The following is a 20000-nucleotide window of genomic DNA, read 5'->3' as shown; positions in this document are numbered from 1 at the left end:
AAAGGATGTTGGAATCATGCTTCCTATAAAAATAACCAAACCTGCTCACATGCTGTTATAGGATTCAAAAGATATATTTTGTTTAACAGGGATGTTAAGGACCCTGACATTATATGGAATGATATTGAAGGACATAATAAAAAACACTTTTTTTTTTTTTTAAAGCTTTAAATATTTTTTAAAAAGCAAAATAGGTAAACATTAAGTTACTGTCAGGAAAACACAAGTATCTGGATCCCACTTACATTTAGACCTTGAGTGAAAAACACTTTATTGCAGACCGGTGCCATAGTTGTTACCATCACCATGCTCATGAGGCGAGGGAAGGGAACAAACTCTGCCGTTCTGAATGCAACCGAGATCGCTGGCAGCTCCTCATAGATCTGGAAAAACAGAGTACATGCATAACAATAATGTATAAACACATGAAGACCTTCCAAAAATGATCATCGGTAACTCAATGGTCAAGTTCAATAAGTGCCTGCATTTCCGTTGCTTTTTAAAATCATCATTTAAGACTAAGATTAAAACACAATAAATATGAATGTGATTTTGATCAAAGCACACACTTACTTATTACAATAGTTTTTATATACAGCAGAGATTTTTTTTCTCTATAATCACAAGTAAATTGCATGTACTTTTTTCTAATTATCAAAATATTTTATTGAGAAGAATAGAGTGAGTTTTTTTTTTTTTTTAAATCTTTGAGTAAAAAATAAAATTAAAATAAATACTCTATAATGATGAAAAGGGAGAAAGCTCACAATTATTCTGGCTGGTGTAAACTGCAGACAGAAATTTAAAGTACATAAAGGCATCCTTGGGTCCTTACCTTTTTAAGTAATTTAATATTGTCCAGCCAAACAGATTTGAGTCGAGGACTGTATAAGTGCTGGGTTTCTTTAAAGTATCTGCTCAGTAAGTCAGGACACACTTTAAGTATGTTTACCACGAGCTCGGCAATCAGGTCATCTTCTGGTGCAGTTTTTAGAGAAACAAGGAATCCCAAGAGCACCCGATTTTGCGGCCTGATTACAGGAATTAAAAAATAAATAATAATATGAAGAATATGGAAATAAAAAATATGTATTAAAAAAAAAAAAAAAAGGCGATAAATGCTAGCAGCGCAACGGAGTAGTCGCACTTCCACATTGCTCCGGCGGCTTGTCTCTCTAAATAGAGAATAGCGACGACATCATACCGCCAAAGCGGACATCGGGGGCACATCCGCTCCCAGAACATTACACTGCAGCGGTTGATGCCTTTTTTCCTCGCCCCGGTCAAAAAAAAACCTGCGACCCAAAGGCCTACCGCGTGAGACCAGTCCCTCGCGTACCAAGGCGGCTACCCGACAGGGAGTGATTTCGACCTGTCTACACTGCTACCCACCATACAACAGGCGGGAGACAGGGGAAGAAAATCCCAAAAGCAGCCGGCGAACGGCAACAAGTCCCAGCGTGACATCAGCTTAAGATACGGGGAGTCCTGGAAACAATCCCACTAATAGAGCTACCACACTTTAAACGGAGACTGCTGGCCTCCCTACTGCCGGCAAAGCAAGCTAAATACTTCACATTCGACAGGGTGTACAGGATCGCCAAGTCTCTTCAGGCAACAGCCTCAGCGCCCCGAGATATTATCCTGCAATGCCAATCGATCACAGACAAGATGGGACTCTTACAGGCACTAAAGGGACAGTCACCATACAATTTTGAACAGTGCCAACTCTCTTTCTTTCAAGACCTCAGCAGAACCACCTTGTTATGGAGGAAATCCATGCAACCCCTCACGAAAATCCTACAAAATGAAGGAATACCCTACAGATGGGCGACACCGAGATCAATTTGGGTCACTAAAGGCGAAAAATCATACAGGGCCACAGAACCAGCCGAAATCCCGGCCCTGCTGAAGGCATTGGACATCCCTCAGCAAAGCACCACTAACCAAGGACTACCGTATACTCCCGCACAAACTGTCAAACCATTCAAACTGATTCAAGCCAAACGCACACTTGAATCAAGGAGGGACAAGAGGCCTACGACCTAACGGACCTCAGTGCCAGGCCAACCTAGGTTGAAGTTAATTAATGCTGATGACTATGTTTATTTTTGTAAAAAATGTTTTGTCAGCCATGATGTCACCAATGTACCCTACCGGTATAATGTCACCATATAGGAAAATAGGAAAGCAACAACTTAGCACCTGCCTACTGTCAACGGCATATAAGGCACGCTCCACAGGAATCACCAGAACCACTCTCCCTCCCCACCCCCTTCTTATAACCCCGGAGTTATGAGGTAAGACATGCAGGGGAACGAGGGGCCCAAGCCCCACAGCCAGGGAAAAAGCACACCTAGACATAGTAAAGGGACCGATCCCCTACCTGGCCCCCAACCTACACCGCAACACACCCATGGCTCCCTCCCCGCACACTTACAACAACATCTATACTAGATACACACAGGAGCACCCACTCCTCGCAAGGAACTGACCCAAGGCCGCTAACACACCCCAAACACTGAATACCCGGTAATCAGCTTAACCACTAGGAGACAGCCATAGCCAATCCCTCACGTAATATAAGGAACCAGAACCGAGGTATTCCTAACACAAACTGCCTAATAGCTGCCAGCACAGCGAAAAGTCAATAGCACATTCGATATCCACACCATTATAACCGAACAGCCCACTACTTAAAAATGTGCAAAGTACATGCCATATCGTTAATGTTAAACTTTGTATCGAACTGTTCACATTGCTTTGACAGAATTGATGAAACATTCATATCAAATTGCACCAAAAATGAAGATTTATATAATATTTAAATAAAAAAAAAAAGGACTTCCTAAATTCCTAATACACTACGATATGCAAAGTCACAAAATATCATATTACACCTTTAGCACAGCCTGACACATTGTTTCACACAGAGATATAAGGCCCTGTGTTATCCATTATACAGAGGTCACTTTGTAATGTATGATGGGGCAGGAGTTAATTTACATGCAAAATGATGAGAGAGAGAACAAAATTGTATCTAGACCACATTTCTATCACAGAATACAGTAAAGATTGCCAACATTGAAGCTAGATTTCTCTTACAAAAATTAGGGGAACTAAAATAGAAATTTTTAATCTTGCTTTTTCAGAATTTAGAATTACCCGCACATGTAAAAACCTGTGAGACATAGCCATAATGCAGTGAATGGAAAACCAGCTATACTTTTAGGGTAAATAACGTATAACGGTAAATTTTACCCTCCAGCTGTGCCGAGACTTCGATCGTAGAAATTGATGCCTTGTTTCAAAGAACAGCAGAGCTCCATAAGGAAACTGTGAACCAACTGTCTCACCATGATCTTGCCTGCTTCCTGTGAATCTTTGGTATCCTTAAAGGGAGAGTAAACCAGCACAAAAAAAATATATATATATAATTGCTAAAAATAAATATAAATAAATAAAATAAAAAAAATGAAAAAAGTGTTGATGTGCACATGGGTTTCAATTCACAACTTCTAAAAATAATTCAACATAGGGAAATCGGTGATATAGCTCAATTATAAACACTTGACAAAAAAAAAAAAAGAGTGAAACATGACTCACATGTGTAAAAGGTAAAGTTATAAGCAGCAAAGGGAAAAAAAATGAAGTGCAAGTGTACAGAATCCGCTACCAGCTGTTTTTGCCATTTGCCCCAATTACTAATTACTGCCCATATCTATAATGTACACTTTCAACTAAAAGCTGGAATTACTGACACTTAAAAAAATTCTACATCAGCTCCTGAATGGGAACCTACCTTGACATCCTCTGTGCTTACATCAACGATACCGTTCCAGCGATACAGCGAGGCAATGTTCTTTAAAATTGCCGATGTAAAAAAACGCATTTTATGCGTCTTTGTAATCACTTTATTGTGAATGACCTATAGTGCAGGAAGAGAGGAGCAATTAACGACTTTACCCTGGGGACAAGTGCGCCCACTGCAAAATTCTCATAGTTTAATTGGCGAATATAAATTGCAAAATATGAAGAGAATATTCATAAGAGCTTAAAACCTACATATTACAATAAAGAAACTGTACTGTATATAAATAATGCTGTTTTCTGTTAAACTTAGGAAGGAGACAGACAGTGCTATGCAACACAATCTTTGCTTTGTGTCTAAGTTCAAGAGTAGTATTAATGTCAGAACTTTGCTATCTCAATGTACACACAAACTGACAATTTAACATATGATATATGTATATCTTAACAAATATTGTATGATTTAGTGCCATATTGTATATACAGTGCCATGATACATGTCACATCTCACGTAAGCTTGCAACACATTAATGGCATTATAAGTGATCTCGGTTTACACAAAAATCCCTTTAAAGTGGAACTGTTCCTTCACCGGATTTTCCATATCTTGTTTACGTAACCTCTAGATTTAATGGGGAATGGCCAGTTCTCCGGAATTCACATTCTTAAATAAAACAATGAAAGTTGCCTATAAGTTGGTGACTCTACCGTAGGTAAATACATAGTGTAGAAGTGTTGAGAAGAAAGTGAAATGTTAGGGGTTTGAAAACTCTGAACTTTAGAACCTTTGGATATGAATCGTGGTTTTGATTTAAATACTACCAGTCATGACAAATGATAGAGAATCAAATGACATCTCTATATAGTACTAGCAGAATTGCCAGGAAATGTCCAGATTTCAGATGTCAAAAAAACTTTATTTTTAGGTAATCCATCTACCTTATTTAAAGTAGAGTACCTAAATTTACAGTGTACACACGTCCATGTCCTCCCCCAGCCCACCTCTTTCGAGCAGGGGCGGGTGGAGAGAATGTAGTGGAGGAGGATCAGGCTGAAGACCTTGTCCACGGTGCTGGAACTTGGGTGAGTTTTAAGCAATTTTCTGTTTGTGTTTTTGGGGTGGACAAGGATAGGAAGGTTTACTCTGCCCAAAAACGGTGTTATCTTAAAACATTGGTTTTTGGTTTGCAAAACCCTTTAATATAACTATATATTCAATGGTGGAGTTCAAGAGAAGTGACAGCTCCCCTTTAAGATAATAGATATCTAACAGCTATATACATTTATGGGAGTAGCTAAAGAGAGCATGGAATGGAAACACTTAAGTACTTTAGTTTCAAGAAGTGAAAGCAGGAGATTGATAGAAGAAATTCGGTCTTCTCTTATGCCGGTACAAAAAATATCTCCAATAAAATCTATAATGCAGAAAAAAAACACAACATGAAAAACTGAATCTGGAGAGAAAAGTACATTGGATGAAAGAGACTGCGTGTAGCTATTCTTAGAAGGATATATATTGAAAATGCTATTTTAATTATTTTACATCTCTAATTCACTTAGCTAGCCAGTCACGTTAAAGGGACACTATAGTCACCAGAACAACTACAGCTTATTGTATTTGTTCTGGTGAGAAGAATCAGTCTTTTCCGAGAAAATGCAGTGTTTACATTATAGTCCAGGGATACCTCCTCTGGCCACTCCTCATATGGCTGCTAGAGGTGCTTTCTGGGGCAGTGCTGCATAGTGTGCAGCACTGCCATTCAGTGTCTTCACCCTCTGCATTGAGACACTGAACTTTCCTCATAGATATGCATTGATTCAATGCATTTCTATGAGGAGATGCTGATTGGCCAGAGCTGTGTTTGGCTTGTGCTGGCTCTGCCCCTGATCTGCTTCCTTGATACTCTCAGCCAATCCTATGTGAAAGCATTGTGATTGGCTCAGGTCACCACTTCTGATGATGTCAGCCAAGCAGACAGATCAGGGGCAGAGCCAGCAGCTGCACACTTGAACAAAAGTAAGATTTTACTTTATTTAGGGGGGGCAAGGAAAGTCTTGGGGGGTAGATGGTGGTTTTAACACTATAGTGCCAGGAATACATGTTTGTGGTCCTGTCCCTATAGGGTTTCTTTAAGTAAAATTACTCATTTTAATTTCACTTTTCAATGATAAATGGACACTTTCTCATGTAGTTACATACTGTCAGATATCCCCTGTGGTGAGCTCCAGATATTCCAAAAGGAGAATTATGTTCTTCATATTTGATTTTTTTTCTCATTACATTTTACATACCTTTTAGTTCTATGATTTGAACAATAGTGGCGTTGTCTCCAGAAATTAAGAAAGAAAGTGCAAACTGAATGTACGCCATTCGAACATCTGGTCTCCCCTGTAATGGACCACAGATCTGTTACTTGGGCAGACCGAGAAAAAAAAACCTGTACTCACATAGGACTAATCAATAAACGCTGAACTGTAGAATTTTAGAATCCAAATGGTATCAATGAAGCTAAACGGTGACTATAAACAAGATGGAGAATTTAGGAATTCAAACTGGATTTCACCTTTAAAGGATAAACTAGTTAAATTGGAAAAATTCTACAAGTCAGCTATGCTTCCAGTTTGACTATTTTGGTCTAGTATTTGAAATTCACTTCTAATTTAATTTAAACTCTTAGTTTAGTAAATAACAGTCAGATTTTCATTTGCTACAATTTCGAGTTTAGGAGTCTGACAGTTACAAAGGGCAGACATATGGTAAGAGGGCTGAAGCCTCTGTCAACACAATGTATCGACTGAATGTATATGTGTACAACAAATTTACTTAAATCGACACACAGTGAACAGCACTTAGTAATCCCTTATTACCCTATGTCATGTTTTTGCAAGCCATCATTTGCTGAAAGAAGACAACTCTCCAAAAACTCAACAACAACAACAACAAAAAAATATTATTTTTTTTTCAAAAAGCTAGAATTTTTTTGGAAACTTTAAGTTTAAACCAAAAACATTAATGGAAAAAAAAAAAAAAGACAAGCAAGACAAGAAACATGCAAACACTTACGCGTTTGCATAATATTTTCATCAGCGTCACTTACCTGTTTGTCTCTCTTTTTCAGTAACGAGGGCAGGCACTTGTTATGGAAATCAAAATGGCTAAAAACATCCCTGGCGCACTCTGGTCCTTGCGTCACCATTGCCGACAATAAATTAAGGCAAATTCGAGACATTCTGTGCAATTCCAAGGAACAAAAAAAATACATTAAAAAAAACTGTTGAATTTACTCAAATTAGTACACTAAATAAGTGTATTAAATCACTGTGACTTGTCAAACAATGCTGATGTTAAAGGGTGCAGCTGCACGGCAGGAATTTGGGGATACCACACAACATGTGGGAGCATGTAGATATACAAATCCAGTGTTGTTGGCGGAACGGTGTTATTTTCCCCACTAATTTATACATTTAAAAGCAATTTGTCTAGAACCACAAATGTGATACGACAAATTATAAAGCATTCTTCCTAGTTAATACACCCTGACATTAATCTGTGCTTCTCTCTGATGCAATTATTAATTTAGACTGTATTAAAGCATTTATTGATGGCAGTGAAATTGTTCATCTATGCACAGAGCCGTTGGTCCTTGATGAGAGCACTATATGAGAAATTAAAAATATATTATACAAAAAACAGGAACAACTATGCTTTAAGGATCACTATAGGGTCAGGAACACAAACATGTATTCCTGACCCTATAGTGTTAAAACCACCATCTAGCCCCCCTGGGCCCCACATGCCTCCATAAATATATCAAAATCTTACTGTATTCAAGCCTGAAGCTGTAACTCTGCATGCTGTTAGATTCAGAAAAACAAGCAGCCTGCTGACATAATCAGAAATGGTGGGCTGATCCAATCACAGTGCTTCCCCATAGGATTGGCTGAGACTGACAAAGAGGCAGATCAGGGGCAGAGCCAGCATGATTCAAACACATCCCTGGCCAATCAGCATCTCCTCATAGAATTTCTATGAGGAAAGTTCAGTGTCTGCATGCAGAGGGAGGAGACACTGAATGTTTGGATGCATTTTAGGCAGCCATGACCCAGGAAGGATCTCTAACAGCCATCTGAGGAGTGACCAGTGAAGTTATCCCTAGGCTGTTATGTAAACACTGCATTTTCTCTGAAAAGACAGTGTTTACAGCAAAAAACCTGAAGGTAATGATTGTACTCACCAGAACAAATTCAATATACTGTAGTTGTTCTGGTGACTATAGTGTCCCTTTAAAGAGAACATCTTTATAGTAGTTACATTGCCAACACAATATGGTTCCTGTTCGCAATGTTTTATTAAACCTTTTGGAAAAAGACAAAAAATAAAACTCTTCCCAGCACTCTAAAAACTGCCCTTCAGTCAAATTAAAAATGCTGTGTTTACAATTCATCTTTATCAGTATCAAACCTATCCTGGCTGGCTGAGAGTGCTGGGGATGGCCTAGAGCAGTAGTCTCGAGCAGAGTAGATAGTGGGAACCGCACTCAATCCAAACGGCCAAGGGTGCTCCAGATCAGGACCAGCAATCCCAGGACAATATACAAAGAAGAAGAGATCACAGGCACTCCAAATTTTAAGCCGTATGCAGCTTTAATGTAACAAAATGCAACGCAACGTTTCGACCAACAAAGGTCTTTTTCAAGCTGAAAAAGACCTTTGTTTGTCGAAACGTTGCGTTGCATTTTGTTACATTAAAGCTGCATACGGCTTAAAATTTGGAGTGCCTGTGATCTCTTCTTCTTTGTAGAGACGTAGTCTCAGCATACTCCTACGGTTCAAGACGATCGGAATTGATACCAATAATGCAAAAGTCAAATTTCCTATTATCAAGTTGAGTGAAGATTGGGACAGTCTCTGGGTGCTGGGTATGGTCCTAGTATTTTTTCAGTGTGTTCTCAAATTGTTTGATTAAAAAAAATAAAACAACAACAAAGATGTGCCCACACTACACCATATTCAGTACACTGAGCAATAGTGTTTTTTCTGCTTTGACAAACACTTTAAAGAACGTGCTAAGAACATCGTACTATACCCTTTTAGAGGATTCTAAGTTCGCCATTAAACCTCCCTTGGATCATTGTCACACCACAAATGTGTCTCCCAGAATGAAGTTTACCTGTACGTCACCGAGTATAGAGAGGCATATATCATTTTCATATGTGTATTCAGCATTTGCTTCACTATGTTCACGCCAGCCACGTTTAAATGCGAGAGGTCACTTGCTGTCCTCAGTAAGATGGCCTCCAGAACTTGAAAAATTAACATGAGCTGAAATTGGGAACATATATTTTTTAATTAAAAACAGTTGTGTTTGTTTTTTTTAGTTAAACACCAATATGGGGAAATCATACAATGATTGTTTCTGCAGACTGGTATATTTTTCTTTAAGACTTATTCATTTGTGGAAAGTTTGCCATGGGCGTCAGGGTATACTCTTTTCTCTATGTACGTGTATTTAGATTGGTATAGTACACCACTGAATAAATCATCTATAGCGAGAGTTATAGTTAGGTAACAATGTATTACTCCATCATTTTAATTGTTGATTAGAGATTTAGCCACTGACTTCCCAATCCAGTTCAGTCATGGCATGGCACTCATTGGACTGAAGGAGGAGAAAACAAAAACAATGGGTGAGATTTATCAAGGTGTTGTATTCTAACAAAAAATGGAAGAGAACATTAAAAGTGGGGCTATCACCATTAAAATCAGTAGGAACATTCTCTTCTTCGTTTTTTTGCAACACTTTTATTTCTTTCAATAAAACATTTTGATAAATCTCCCTCGCTGTTTCTGTGTCTCCTTTAAATGCCCATATAAAGTTCTCTTATCTAGGCCTTTGACAAAGAAGCAAATATGCAGTGTAATGGAATAGTAGAACACTTGTAAGATGCATAAGAATAGGGGTTGGCAAGTGAGTTGACAGGCCAAATTAAAATACTGCTAGGGAATATGAATGACCCCCTCCTTCAGCCTTCCTTAGACATTTATAAATAAAACATTAACTTACTTCACTCTCAATTCGTTTTTCCCCTTCTAATAATTTCAGAATTTCGATGCATTCAACTGAAATCTTGATGTATCCCTCAACTACATCATACAAATCGGAAGAGGGTAGCGCCCTAGATAGATTCAAAAACTGTTCCAAGCCTAAAGAAGAAAAACAAATCATTGCTATAAACAGTTTTTCCTAAATATATCATTTCATTAAGGCGGTTCGGTCACTTTCTGGGGTTACATAGCTGAAAAGAGACTTGCGTCCATCAAGCTTAGCCTTCCTCACATATGTTTTTGCTGTTGATCCAAAAAAAGACAAAAAACCTAGTGTGTAGCGCTTCCAATTTTGCAACAAACTAGGAAAAAATTCCTTCTTGACCCCAAAATAACAGTCAGATGTCTCCTTGGATCAAGCAGCTATTACCCCACTAATTAGAAATGATATCCCTGTATGTTATGTTTTTGCAAGTATTTATCCAATTGCAGTTTAAACATCTGTATGGACTCTGATAAAACCACCTCTTCAGGCAGAGTTCCATATCCTTATTGCTCTTACTGTAAAAAAAAGTTTCTTTGCCTTAGATGAAATCTCCTTTCTTCCAGTCTAAATGTGTGACCTTGTGTCGTAGGTATAGCCCTGTTTATGAATAGATTTCCAGATAATGGTTTGTACTGGCCCCGGGTCTTAGCATATTTTATAAAGATCCCTGATGGTGTCATCGCCGGTTGGTGAGTGGTCACCAGGGGTTGCGGGGAAGGTAGGTCTTACTTACCTGAAGCTGTTCGCTACAGCTGCTGCCATCTTTATCCATGGGGTCAACTTCTGATGTTTCATCTGCCAGAAGGACATATCAGTGCTGTACGCTCACGCCTACATGAGAGTACAGCACTGTTGTCTGTGAAGTCTGCAGAAGCCTCTTTCCTCACAGGCATCATTAGTCTGGAGGAATTGAGAAGACTTGACAGAGGTAACTCCAGCTGTTTGTCAAGTTATGTCAAACAGAGGGAAAATACAGAACACAGAGCAGTTCGTTTGTCATATGTCTTAGCGGAAGTTCCGCCTTTTGTCCAATTTTAGTCCCTGCATTGCCTTATGATATCTTTTGACTGCGTTAGGGTTTCTCCAGTTTGGTTACAATTAGCAATTTCCGAGTCAATTCTGTTCACAATTTCAGTTTATGAATTAAAGGGACACTATAGTCACATGAACAACTTTAGCTTAATGAAGCAGTTTTGGTGTTTAGAACATGCCCCTGCAGCCTCACTGCTCAATCCTCTGCCATTTAGGAGTTAAATCCCTTTGTTTATGAACCCTAGTCACACCTCCCTGCATGTGACTTGCTCAGCCTTCCATAAACACTTCCTGTAAAGAGAGTCCTATTTAGGCTTTCTTTATTGCAAGTTCTGTTTAATTAAGATTTTCTTATCCCCTGCTATGTTAATAGCTTGCTAGACCCTGTATGTGATTGAGATACAATTATTTAAGGTATATGACATCTGTTTGAAAGTGAAACCTGTTTTCTTTTCCATGCAGGCTCTGTCAATCATAGCCAGGGGAAGTGTGGCTAGGGCTGCATAAACAGAAACAAAGTGATTTAACTCCTAAATGACAGTGAATTGAGCAGTGAAATTGCAGGGGAATGATCTATACACTAAAACTGCTAAAAAAGTAATTTAGGTGACTATAGTGTTCCTTTAACTCTTGTTGTGTAGCGGGATATAATCACTAAACATAAAATTGTTAATATAATCACAAAAGAAAGGGTCTAGGGAAGTATTTAGTGTGTGTTAAGGCATAAAGTTCTCCCCCACTAACACTCAAACTGGAATCCTTTAAATAAGTTGGTTGCTGCACTACAAATGGTTGAAGTTGTCTGTCCACATATGCAGAGGCGGCTTAGAAGAGAGCCTACCACCGATACTATAGGTCGACCGGGGAGATTCTCTGGGTCTTTATGAATTTTGGGTAGTATATATAAAAAAAAAAAAAAAAGGTTTTTTTTTTGCTGTTTTAATGATTAAATAAAAAACAACAACTATTTTTTATTGGGAATATCCAAATTGTTTAGTTTCTCCAATAAAGTGCAGTACACATTCTTAATCTTTTATGTAAGGTTTGATAATGCCAGCGGTGAACTTCTAATGAACTTTGGATTTACCTTTGACTTTTTTTTTTTTTGTCATTGCACTACGCATATTTGGCATATCACCTTATTTGTTCTTTTTTTTTTAACATATATTGTTTAATATATCATCTATTTAACTGGATTGTTGTGGTGCGGCTATTGGAATTTCGTTGAGCCTGTATAGGGACCCTTGGGCCTAATATACAGTGCCCGATACGGCTCTGCATCATGTGAGATTGATCCCACCAGTAGTTATATTATCAAACTGTATTTGTATTGTCCATACGTTTTTGCTTAGCTTTTCCATTTGTTTTTAAGGATTTTTCGCTATATAACCATCAAAATAGAACTATACCGATCACGTGTGTGACACTGTGGTGTTTTATGGTTACCTGTTTATCATTATAAAATTGTCTATAACTGATACAAAAAAGCTGAATTCCAAGACAGTTACCATCACAAACTATTCAGAAGATGGAAGGAGCATTGACATTCTAGAAGTAACTCCTCTGCTGTTTCGTGTTTAACCCCTTAAGGACCAAACTTCTGGAATAAAAGGGAATCATGACATGTCACACATGTCATGTGTCCTTAAGGGGTTAAAGCATGTATTAGGTCAGTCATTACTGTGTAGCAAGGCATTGACAGCTTGTCTGCAGAGTATTCACAGATTATTATACTCCTCACATATCACAGCTATATATGACTGGGTGATCCATACTACCCTGCACACATATACATATTGAAGGGCAACACATAAACCGTGCTGCTATGTAGAGTTCAGAGCTCACAGATAGTAAATCTAATCAGTAATGGGCAGTACTACAGTTTATATATTCTATGACTTGCAGGACATCACTTTTCATGTGCTTCTTCCCACTAACATTAAGAATGTATGGATGTACAGAAACATATGGTGGATCTGACAATCCTAAATACAGCACCCTGCAGAAATAGTACACTACAGCAATTTATTTCCCATGTACAGTGCACTCTGTGCGATTAAAGTTTGGACAAGTGCTTTAAAATGTTTAGATATACTTTAAAACGAACTTTTTGTCAAATAAGTAATCCAAGGGCTAGCCTTTCACATTAAAAAACAAAACAAAAAAAAAAACAGTGAATATCCAGGTAGGAAGTCCAATGCTGTGCCCTGTCTCACCTTTCTGTATAGTCTGGGGATCCTGTAACATGGATTTAAAGTGAGTCCCTGTGAACTCCACTTCCATGGCTTTGGGTTTCTTGGCTGCTCCCGCTTGTGATTGCTCCATAGGAGCTGAATTCTTTCTCTTCTTCCCCATGGTGACTGAGTTTGTTCAGGGTACAGTATACAGGGGATCCACACTGTCACTAACTCACGTGGAGCACAGTGCAGGAAGAATCCAGCCGCTCATCTTCCTCCGATGGCAAACACAGCGCTCGACACAAACGTTCCGACCTCAGAATTTTGGAAACCTGGGTTACAGGGTTTCAGGGTTTGAAAAGAAAATTCTTATTTTTTTTTATTTTATTATTATTTAAAATTTCCCCCCACTGGCAAGGACCACTGTAACGGTGAAACTGGCTCGCGATGTTTTATATTTAAACTTTTTTTTTATTATTTATAAAAATAGATGTGGGGTAGAGGGATTAGGAGATAAACAAAAATATTCATTAGATGTTTAGCAAAACATAAAAAAAAATAACTAATGGGGAAAATATGAACGTGTAGGTTAAAAGACTAAAGTGAAAATTCAAAGTAAATATAAAATGTAAGGTGAAAATAAGCAAAGTGCACAAATGGCTACTTTGGTCTAAGACTCTAAAATGTGAAACGCTCCTTGAATTCACACTGAATTCTCACTTTAATCCAGTTATATCTCTTCAATATGTACATAAAGCTCCCATATTCTCTGATTTACAAAATTGCTACTCTTAAACTCAACAAAAGTGTGATATTATGTGGAGAAAACACCCCCTAAAACCTCTTTTAAAGGGACACTATAGTGTCAGGAATAAAAAAATGTATTTCAGACACTATAGTGTTTAACTTTTTAGGTCCCTGGTCTATCTTCGATCGCTTAGGAAAGGTGTGTTTGCTACCACCCATGGGTTAGCCCCCTTATATTGAGAATTTTAACAAAAGATTATTCCATTTGTTAGATCCTTGTTAGATCAGGGTTGATCAATTTTTTTTCCTTAGCGCTACTCTAAAATATGCGATATTAAAGGACCACTATAGTGCCAGGAAAACAAACTTGTTTTCCTGGCAGTATAGTGCCATGAGGGTGCCCCCATCCTCAGGGTCCCACTCCCGCCGGGCTGAGGGGGAAGGAAGGGGGTTAAACACTCACCTTTCTCCAGCGCCGGGCTCCCTCGGTGCTGGGGACTCTCCTCCCTCTTCTGACATCATCGGCTGAATGCGCATGCGCGGCAAGAGCCGCGCGCACATTCAGCCAGTCCATAGGAAAGCATTCGCAATGATACCGGAGAAACTGACGGAAGCCAAGCACAGAGAGATGGACACAGGTTTCTTCAGGAAGGAAGAGATTCTTTATTGGATCACCGATCGGGACTCAGAGGGACTAACGTCACCAAAATACAGCAAATTCTGAGCCCCGGACAATAGTGCAGGCTCCTTATATAGGCACATAACTCCTCCCATATTAAGCTCCACCCGCACATTCTCTTAACCAATCAACACAAATAAGAATTAACTTCCTGTTTGACCGCATGGCTTGTCCAGCACAATGGAGGAGGGGGAATACTATATCCTGTATTCTTGCACATGCTCCGTACACTACTGATCGTATCTTGCCTCGTGCAACCAACTGATCGATACGTCAGCATGTGCACGTACACATGCCACGTGGTAATCTCGGCCTACTAAATTTATTTTTACCGAGATTCCACCACATTCCCCCCTTTGATGCCTCTTGATATTTTACAATTACTTGAGGCATCACTTAACCTTGGTTTGCATACACCGCAAGTTACCTTGAACCAGACCAGACTTATCTTATGATGTGAATCTTTTAACACTCATCTTCCTGCATTGGTTCTCCCTGATCTAAAGCCTTATACTTATAAATCGCCATTATCTGTGCAGCAGCCTTCCTCTCTGCTATACTTCCTATCAGGCTTTGCACAGACCTAACTACTAGGGGTATAAGACACGGCAGGAGTAGACACAACATTAAAATTAGTAGGACTCCACCTACCACTGCCTTAAGCCCTCCAAACCACTCATACCAGCTACCAAACCAACTACTTGGATTATACCCTTTCCATACCTGAGTAGGCACATGCGCTAGTTTAACCATATGGCTAGTAAGCTCAGCTATTGCTTGCCCTTCGTCATCTATTTGAAGACAGCAATTGCTTAGGTTAAACTTCCCACATACACCTCCCTCTACTGCCAAAAGGTAATCCAAGGCTAATCTATTTTGGTAGACTGCTGTCCTCATCCTGGTGTTATGCTTCGCTAGAAGATTGAGCGCTTGTGATGTCTCATTAGTGATAATCTCAACCACCGCCTGTAATCTTATAATACGGTTGAGCATATAAATAGGGGTTCTGTAACCAAAGGTACCATCCTCAGCCCACGTGGCTGGCCCATAATAATCTATGATACGCTGGGGAGGCCATTCATTATCTTCCCAGGTGCCTATCTCTATGGGTCCCCTTTTCTTCCTATGATTCACATCATACACTTTAACACCTAAAGTCTCACCTGTTTCAATCGGTAACAAGAAGAAGGATGGTTTGAGCATACCCAACACACATGCCCCTTCCCAGTCCTGTGGCAACTCCGAATAGGCTTTCTTACCACAGATCCAGTACAAATTTGCTGGGGCTCTCCAGGTAGATGTGATGGATAAATCAAACCACACATCCTTTAAATTGGCGTATCTAGCAAACGGGTTAGATGGTTCTGAGACATTTGAAGCCGACCACCAAGTTGTATTCTTTGTATCATCATCATAAGCTTTTTGCCCTAGACAAGTTAATTCTCCTACAGAAGTATTATACATTATTCCTTTCCTTGCTATGCAAACATAACCTATGATGGAGGTCTTTAATCTCCACTCAGATTTACCTCTAACACTCATATGATAATCGGCTTGTGTAGATATTAGTTGGTCAACTGCCTCAGAACCGGACATTACCTCCTTTGCTTCCCAAGGCCATTGGTCTCCCATGTTAGTACCTCCACACACATAGCAGTTGGTAACATTAAGACTACCGGCAATACTTTCGGCTAAATCGATGAACAGGTTTTTAGCATTATGGGGGATCTTATTATCTATACTCATCTCTTCATAAAAGGAATGGTATACTTGATGATTTTGGGAGGATACCGTATCAGTCTCTATCCCTATAAACAATAATGTCCCAGGATCTAAACCCGTCCCGTATATCTGAAACCCAAATAAATTGCCATATTTGTCTAAGAACTTATCGGGGTTATTTATAAGTATATGGATGGGATTACATTCCATAGACTTACAATATAGGCTAGTCGGCAACTTAGTCACTATCATGTCTTTATCTACTGTCTGTCCCCAAGTCGCCCACCCCACACAAGACCAATATGGACAAAAGTTATAATCTTTATTTGGGCATCTAGGACTTACATATTTATTTTTACTACTGGGACAAATATATTTATCATTAGACCCATACGTCCTCTCCCATCTAAGATCCCCACATACATTCCACGGCTTTCTACCACTCGATATCGCTTTACACGCATCAAATAGTAGGACACCCGAAAAATGTACGGATTCTAACACCGTCTTATTAATTAGGGTCCCCTGAGGATCTCCATTCCTGAGAGTCAACCAAATTGTACGAGGTTGATACTCTGGACTGAAGCACTTAGGTTCTCCTACTCCTAAATGGCACACACTATAGTCTATATTTAAGTATCTACATCTCGATACATCTCCTTTACACTCGTATTGTGAATGCCAAATTAGGGTTTGGGAAATATGGTTACCTGTTCTCGTAGTCTTAATGCATACCTCACAGCTAGGAGTGTCGGTACCTCTACCTTCCTGAATATAAAAACACATATAAATAAACACTATCAAAAGCACATCTTTCGCCGTCATCCTCAATCTTCGTCCGTGCGATGGCGCCTCAGCTTCCAGGATGTAAGGGCTGCAGGGAATGGAGTTCTGCTCGTCTTCACAGGTGTCCCTTCGAGACTTTCCTGGCTTATACACTATGTGTTGGTAAGCGGACAGGCTTTATTATGGCCTTCTCACTCACACACCAAATCCCAAAAATAATAAAATTTGTAATCCACAATAGTTCCTCGTTACTCCGACTGAGTAGTGCGTTTTAACCGGATCTTGCAGGGATTCTCTGGATCTGCTGTAACTTGCCAAGAATCGACTGCTGCTGGTTTAACCCTGGAGTGATGTATCCACGGAGTCACTTCGGCTACTTTTATCGCTGTAGGGGTAGACAAAAGAACAACATAAGGACCTCTCCACTTGGGCCCTAACGGTACATTATTCCACTCTTTAATCCACACTTGATCTCCTGGATGATAACTATGAACAGGGGGATAAATATTCACAGGTAATCTATCTTGTACCCATTTCTGTACCTCCTCCATAGTCTTACCCAACTCTACAACCTGATGCCGGGTAATTCCTTCTCCCAACTGACTCAAATCCCCCCTTAAGTTACCAAGTACGGGAGGTGGTCGCCCATACATAATTTCAAAAGGAGAGAGGCCCATCCTTCTGGTAGGGGTACTGCGGATTCGCAATAGAGCTATGGGTAAGAGAACGTTCCACTTAAGTTGGGTTTCCTGACACATTTTAGCCAACTGGTTCTTAATAGTTCTATTCATTCTCTCTACCTTACCAGAACTCTGGGGTCTATATGCAGTATGAAGCCTCCACTTTATACCAAGCATATGAGTCAGTTGTTGTAGGCACTGATGAACAAAAGCTGGACCATTGTCCGATCCTATAGAACAGGGTAGTCCATATCGGGGTATTATTTCTCGTAGCAGGAATCTTACAACTTCTCCTGCTTTCTCTGTACGAGTAGGACATGCTTCTACCCAGCCTGAATAGGTGCACACAATTACCAACAGGTAACGATGTCCACCTGATTTAGGCATCACTGTAAAGTCTATTTGTAAATCGGACATGGGGAGTCCCCCCATAAACTGGACTCCTGGTGGCTTTACTGGTCCTTGTCTTGCATTATTTTTAGCACATGTTACACATCTGCGTACAATGGCCTGAGTCAAGTTGGACAATCTTGGTATGTAGAAATGTTTCCTAAGAGATTCTTCAGTACTGTCTCTCCCAGAATGTGTCCCGTTGTGATAATTTTGGACAATTTCTACCGCTAGTGATGCTGGTATGACTATTCTTCCATCTTCTAGCTGATACCACTTGTTCTCCAAATACTTTCCCGGTTCAGTCTTTAACCACTCCTCTTCTTGAGCTGTATAAACTGGAGTCCATTGGGACAGTGGAGTTGGTATAAGAGCAGCTATATGCCCCACATACTCCTGTCTTCCTGATTCAGCAGCACGCTTAGCTGCACTATCTGCCATCCGATTTCCCTTGGTTACATCACCATCTCCTCTCAGATGCGCTCGACAATGTATGATACCGACTTCTAAGGCTCCCACACTGCTTCCAATAGTTGTAGGATTTCAGCTGCGTACTTGATTTCTTTTCCTTCTGAATTCAGTAGTCCTCTTTCTTTATACAAAGCTCCGTGGGCATGAGTGGTTAAAAACGCATACTTAGAGTCCGTATAGATATTCACTCTTAAACCTTCAGCCAATTGTAACGCTCGTGTTAGTGCTATTAATTCTGCCTTTTGTGCTGATGTTCCTTTCGCCAGTGGCCGAGCTTCTATCACCTTGTCTATTGTTGTTACTGCATATCCTGCATAGCGGATCCCTTCTTTCACATAACTACTGCCGTCGGTATAATATTGAACATCGGGGTTCTGGATGGGAAAATCACGAAGATCTGGTCTACTTGAGAATACTTCATCCATTACTTCCAAACAATCATGTTGACTTTCAGTAGGTTGTGGCAAAAGGGTAGCTGGATTTAAGGTGTTTACAGTCTCTAAATGCACTCTTGGGTTTTCACACAACATTGCTTGATACTTGGTCATACGGCTGTTACTAAACCAATGATTTCCTTTGTAATCCAACAACGTCTGTACTGCATGTGGGACTCGTACATAAAGTTCTTGACCCAGAGTGAGTTTATCGGCTTCAGCTACTAGCAGGGCGGCTGCAGCTACAACTCTTAGACAAGGTGGAAGTCCGCTGGCCACTGCATCCAATTGCTTAGACATGTAGGCAACAGGTCTTTGCCATGATCCCAAGTACTGTGTCAATACTCCCACAGCCATTCTTCTTTGCTCGTGTACATATAAGTAGAATGGTCGTGTGTGATCAGGTAGACCTAATGCTGGGGCACTCATCAAAGCCTTCTTCACATCTTCAAATGCCATTTGCTGTTCTTGGGTCCATAAGAAGGGGTCGTGCTCTGTACCTTTGATAGCTGCGTACAGAGGTTTTGCCAGTATCGCATAGCTGGGAATCCATATCCTACAGAAGCCTGCTGCCCCCAAGAATTCTCGCACTTGTCTTCTATTCTTGGGTATTGGTATTTGGCAGACAGCTTCTTTTCTCTCTGGCCCCATAATTCTTTGACCTTCAGAGATATGGAATCCCAGATACTTGACAGTTGGCAAACACAACTGAGCCTTCTTTCTAGACACCTTGTATCCTGCCTTCCAGAGAATGTGTAGTAGATCGTGCGTTGCTTGCTGACAGATTTCTTTTGTAACTGCTGCTATCAACAAGTCATCTACATATTGTAACAATACACACTCTCCTGGGATGGACTCGAAATCCAGTAGATCTTGACTTAGGGCTGAACCAAATAGGGTAGGTGAATTTTTAAACCCTTGGGGCAGTCTTGTCCAAGTCATCTGGCGTTTTGAGCCCGTTACAGCGTTCTCCCATTGGAA

At 39.9% G+C, this 20000-nt stretch overlaps 1 protein-coding gene across 1 annotated transcript in view; it reads right to left on the bottom strand.

The window, feature by feature from the left end:
* The window catches only part of URB1 (URB1 ribosome biogenesis homolog), a 46507-nt gene extending 33147 nt beyond the window's left edge, over positions 1–13360 (bottom strand). Inside the window, exons 1-10 of the mRNA XM_063447861.1 lie at positions 13150–13360; positions 9875–10014; positions 8981–9132; positions 6909–7041; positions 6103–6199; positions 5140–5225; positions 3803–3928; positions 3262–3392; positions 836–1031; positions 246–383 (exon numbers count right to left, since the gene is read on the bottom strand). Coding sequence (XP_063303931.1) covers positions 246–383; positions 836–1031; positions 3262–3392; positions 3803–3928; positions 5140–5225; positions 6103–6199; positions 6909–7041; positions 8981–9132; positions 9875–10014; positions 13150–13288 — 1338 coding nt within the window. The 5' untranslated portion in view covers positions 13289–13360. The remainder of the gene's footprint in view (positions 1–245; positions 384–835; positions 1032–3261; positions 3393–3802; positions 3929–5139; positions 5226–6102; positions 6200–6908; positions 7042–8980; positions 9133–9874; positions 10015–13149) is intronic.
* Between the last annotated feature and the right edge of the window lie 6640 nt (positions 13361–20000).

Source organism: Pelobates fuscus, chromosome 1, assembly GCF_036172605.1.
Source record: "Pelobates fuscus isolate aPelFus1 chromosome 1, aPelFus1.pri, whole genome shotgun sequence".
Lineage (NCBI taxonomy): Eukaryota > Metazoa > Chordata > Amphibia > Anura > Pelobatidae > Pelobates > Pelobates fuscus.
Note: the sequence above shows the minus strand (reverse complement) of the source record. Positions and strands in the feature narration are given on the sequence as shown.